Source organism: Arvicola amphibius, chromosome 10, assembly GCF_903992535.2.
Source record: "Arvicola amphibius chromosome 10, mArvAmp1.2, whole genome shotgun sequence".
NCBI classification, from domain to species: Eukaryota; Metazoa; Chordata; class Mammalia; order Rodentia; family Cricetidae; genus Arvicola; species Arvicola amphibius.
Window position 1 is genome coordinate 72,851,241 of NC_052056.1, and position 4,943 is coordinate 72,856,183.

The following is a 4,943-nucleotide window of genomic DNA, read 5'->3' on the forward strand; positions in this document are numbered from 1 at the left end:
TATATAAATGGATTACATTGATGTGGGAGGGTCTTCTGTTTTAATAAAGAAACTGCATGGACGGGCTCTGTGGGAGCCTTCTCAGCTTGGTTGATCACCTTCCTGGACCAGGGGGGAGTTGGGAGGACCCTGGTCTTAGCATAGAATGGGGAACCCTGATGGCTCCTTGGCCTTGAGAGGGAGGGAGGGGAGGTATGGGTGAAGGGGAGGGGAGGGAAGGGGGAGAAGGAGGGGAGGGGAGGGGGAGGAGGAGGGGAGGGAGGGGGGAGGAGGAGGGAAGGAGATGGAAATTTTTAAATATAAAAAAAAATAAACCATGAGGAAAAAAAAATAAAAAAAATAAAAAAAAAAAAAAAAGAAACTGCCTTGGCCAGCCCTTAGGTGGGTGGAGTAGACAGAACAGGAAGAAGGAAGTGAGGTAGATGGCTCAGTCAATTGCCACACCTCTCTTAAGTGAGACAGACCGCTGTGCCTCTCCTCAGGGAGCGAGATGCCATGAAGCCAGCCACCAGGTCAGACATGCTGAATCTTTCCCGGTAAGACACCACTTCGTGGTGCTACACAGATTATTAGATATGGGTTAATCAAGATGTGAAAATTAGACAATAAGAGGCTGGAACTAATGGGCCAGGCAGTGTTTAAAGGAATACAATTTATGTGTTGTTATTTCGGGTTTTAAGCTAGCGGGCGGCGGGAAGCCGGCCCACAGCTCATCACTACATTACATTGATAAAAACAGTGTGGGAGCCAGTCTAGCACAGGTATTAGAGGCAGGAGGATCAGGAATGCAAAGTCAGTCTCAGCTATGTAACAAGTTCGAGGCCAACCTGGATTATATGAAACCCTGTCTCAAACAAACAAACAAGCAAAACTAAAAATACTATTTAGAGGTTCCTAAGACAGGTCTCTGTCTTCTTTTTAACCCCTCTTCTCTCACCTATGAGCTGTGAATTATATCCCAGTCTGCCACACTGAGTAGGGTGGCTAGGTTAGGCCAGACACACCTACCTGCCAATAGACACGGCCCAGTCACCAGCATCTCGAAGGAGAAGGTGTATGGAGCAGGACAGTGGGCAGGGCCTGAGAACACGTCCGGAGGGGCAGTTGGTTGATCCCAGGCCTGCCCTTCCTCCTCAGGGCTGCTCACCCCAAAGCAGCTTGTGGGGCTAGAAGGGAGCATGAGGAGGGTTTGTTGGGCTACTGTGAAGGTCACAAGCCCTTCTGGCTGACTGATTCTCCCCCCCACCCTCTTCACTCTGCCCATCCCTGGGGCCCCCTCACCCTCACTAGACCCAGAGAAGTTGAGGGAGGAAGGAAATCACCATAGGCCCAACCTGTCGTCACAGAGCCCCGGAGACCTGGGGGACCCTGGCAGGCCTGGCTGGGCCAGTGGGGTGAACACGGTGGGCAGGGCCACATGCATCACCCCATCAGGCCTGGAGGGCAACTCCCGGCTGCTGCACAGGGTCACTGTCATGGTACCAGCCGCAGCAACGAGGCCAGTGGGCAGCACCAGCGTGGACCGGGCTTGGGCCAGATCCAAGACAAGATGACCTATGATAAGTAAGGAAAGGGGTCAGAGAATGCAGGGAGGATGGGGAAAGACAGTGGGAGGGGTGGAAACTGAGTCACCACAAAGTCTGGCAAAGCAGGACTTTGTGTAATTGGTGAGCACATGACACAGGGTGGCGCGTGAAGTGAATGGTGGAGAGAGTGTCCAGGTGATAGAGGGATCTGGGGCCAGCAGACAAGAGCACAACAACATCACAGTCAATGGAGGACTGAAGAGGGCCGCATCTTCATTCCTAAGGTCCTGGAGGACCCTTATCCCCATATCTGCCCTTCCTGTTCAACCTTAGTTTGCAATCACCCCCAAGACCCTACCTTGTGGACAGACACCTCCCTCTAGATTGGGACCCAATGTGTCCCAAACCCTCTGTTCATGAACGGTCCAGGGTTCCCCAGGGCCCACTAGGGTGGCTCCTGAAGTTTCTACTCTCAGAGAGGTTAGGGGCAGCAACAGCTTAGAAGCAGTTTGGAGAACACAGAGCAGCATGCCCACACAGAGCACAGGCTCTCTTCAGAAAGGAGGCTTCTCTGAGGACAGGTGGGGTTGAAAGCATCATCACTGCTGGGTGTGGGTACCATCTACAGTCTGGCCTCAGTTTACCTCACTGCTGGTGTGGGTACCATCTACAGTCTGGCCTCAGTTTACCTTTACAGCCCCACTTTGCCTTAGCTCACAGCAATCATTTGTTCATCCTTGCCAGAAATACTTGATGAATAAGTTAAAGGAAGAAAAAGATAAAAAGAAGGAAGGTAAGTAAAAAAGTAGGCATGAGAGAAGAGACAGAAAGAGAGAAAGCAAGCCCAGCATGGTGGTGGCGCACGCCTTTAATCCCAGCACTCAGGAGGCAGGGGCAGGTGGATCTCTGAGAGTTTGAGGCCACCCTGGTTTACATGGTGAGTTCCAGGTCAGCGAGAGCTACTTGGTAAGAGCTTGTCTCAAAAATAAATAAATAAAATCAACCGAACAAACAAGAACAAAGTGAGCTGCCCCTCCACCCAGCTGAGGGTGACACAGTGAGAAGACAGGCTTTGAGCCTGAGCTCTGTGACTCCTAATTGTGTCATTTGACAGTCCTCTTGGGAGCCCTTCACTTCCTCATACATAAAATGGAGAACAAAATTATATCTTGAAGATTACGGTGAGGAATAAATGAACTAATGAATGCAAAGCACCCAAACTTCAAGGGCTACAACCATCACTTTCATTACCAATTGAGAAATAATGTACATCCTATACTCTTTGTAGAGAGTATGGAACTTATAGGCTTCACATGCTGAAAATCACTTGGGGTCCTGTATTGGTATCATCTTTGTTTATACCATCATCCCTAACCTCCACTTCAGCAATTCCTGCTCTTCCAGTTAAATGCTGGCTCCTCTTTCTGGAACATTCCTGGGGCCAGAACCAAGACCTTATTGTTGCTTCTACCTGTCTGTGAGGCTTAATCCAACTCTCAACACCATTGGATTCTGTCCCTTTTCTTACCGGTAGTCGTATGGGCAAGAATCAGAAGAGCATATAAATGAATAAACAAAAGGACAGGAAGCAAACCACAGAATATAGCACAGGGTGGAATTTTCATTCCCTTTGGCACTCACTGGGTCCCTTTGTCCCAGGTTCTGTGTTAGATAATGGGGCCTACAGATGACCAATGCACAGCCCTGAGCACAGGCGCTAATGCTGCAGGAGAGAGAGACAAGCAGATGCGGTGACAGTTACTCTCCCTCTTAAGCGCTTCTGGCTGAGGAGCAAGGGGAAGAGTGCAATCAATAATTTGTGGAGGACCAGGGAGAACTTTGTAAGAAGCATTTGAGTAACTCTCAACGAACGAGCACAAATGGGCTAGTTAGATCCGGGGATGATAGAGCAGAAATGCCTAACAGCCCTTGCAGAAGTACTGTGGTACCCGGTACCCGAGCGAAGCTAGCAAGACAGAGTGAGAACCTGGTTTCTTAGGCAGGGCTTTGCATTTGATTCAGGAGCTAGTCAGTTCACACCGGGGACTTGGGTCATGTGTATAGCCAAAGAGATATGGGACTGGGGAGCGCTCCCTTGGGAAAGAGAGTTCTCTGCCACATCCTAAAGAGATTATGGCCACCTGGACAGTAGGGGTAGTGTTTGGCTGCCTGGCTGCAAGCCTCTGACTTGGCCTGGGTCACATTCTTCCAGCACCAGGTCCAGGTCAGGTGTCCGTCCATGATTATTGGATAAAGGGATGAAACAATGGATGGAAAATAAAATCGATGTCTGGAAAAAGAAAGAAGATGGGCGGGAGGCACGAGGGTGCAGGAGCAGTGGCTGGCATTCGAGCGTGAGGGTTCGGGCTCAGAGCTTACTTACCCTGTGAGCAGCGGCGGGGCAGAGAGGTCCCCAGTCCGGGACCTAGAGCACGGCAGCAGGGGGCCTGCAAGCGGCGCCGGCTCTGCAGCTGGAAGGAGACACGCCGTCCGGCTGCCTCGGCCTCGAAGCCAGATACCACCTCCGCCTCGGCCAGCGGGTACACGAACACGCCTGCAAGCCGGATGGGGCAGATGCGCTGTCAACCCCCCACCCCGACCCTTGCTACCTCCCCTCGCCCGCACCAGGCCTCACCATCCACCGGTTGGGGCTGCGGGTTGTGGTAGGTGAGCCGAGCCCGCAGGCTGAGACAGGGTCCCTTGGCGTAGGCCCGGACACACGAGTCAGTGAGCGGCAGCGGTGTCCAGCTGGAGGGGCAGTACAGGCCGGGCATGGTGCCCACCCTGCGTGAACAGGGGCTGGATGAGGGGCGCCCCTCCTTGCGTCCTGAAGGCTAGCTATGCTACCCGACCCTAACTCTGGCTGGGAACTCAGGAGAGCAGAGGGCGCAGGGCTGAGCCGGGAGGGAAGCCCCTTCCCGCCCCCCTCCCGCCTCCAGGTAGACAGGTGGTGGAGCAGATAAGAAAGGGGGGTGCGGGGATGGCAAGATGGGCATCCTCGCCTGTTACCTGGGTAGCCGGAGCGTAGGGCAGCTCTCGGCAGCGGGGGAGTGGAGGGTTAATGGTTAACCCTCCAGTCCAGGCGCCCGCCAGTCCCCCTGAGGGAGATGTGTGTCGGGAGGGGGGGAGGAGTTCCACAGCTGTTCCTGCACCTTCTCGGGGCCTCGCCACCGCCCCCGTACCTGCCCCCTTCCTCGGGGCTCCCCACGGCTGCCAGCTGTCGGGGATGGAAGATACTCTGGAGAGCAAAGGTTTAAAGGGCCAGCATCGTTCCAGGCGCCCCTAGCTCACAAGGGTCCCCAGGGCCCGGGTGAGACAAGGGCTGCAGTCTTTATTGCTCCTTGCCTTTCGAGACTGGAGTACTGAGAGAGGCTGCAGACTGGCTTGGAAGGTTGCAGTAGGAAGAACAAGAAAGGG

The 4,943-nt window shown here is 53.5% G+C and overlaps 1 protein-coding gene across 6 annotated transcripts in view; it reads right to left on the reverse strand.

Moving 5' to 3' along the window:
* The window catches only part of Vwa5b2 (von Willebrand factor A domain containing 5B2), a 16,087-nt gene extending 11,787 nt beyond the window's left edge, over window positions 1–4,300 (reverse strand). For 4 of the 6 annotated variants that reach the window (XM_038345238.1, XM_038345237.1, XM_038345239.1 and 1 more), the window contains exons 1-4: window positions 4,162–4,300; window positions 3,910–4,080; window positions 1,335–1,554; window positions 1,009–1,166 (exon numbers count right to left, since the gene is read on the reverse strand). In XM_038345238.1, coding sequence (XP_038201166.1) covers window positions 1,009–1,166; window positions 1,335–1,554; window positions 3,910–4,080; window positions 4,162–4,300 — 688 coding nt within the window. Of the gene's footprint in view, window positions 1–1,008; window positions 1,167–1,322; window positions 1,555–3,909; window positions 4,081–4,161 lie in introns of all 6 variants that reach the window. The other 2 variants (XM_042055885.1, XM_038345240.2) reach the window with 1 other exon arrangement.
* Between the last annotated feature and the right edge of the window lie 643 nt (window positions 4,301–4,943).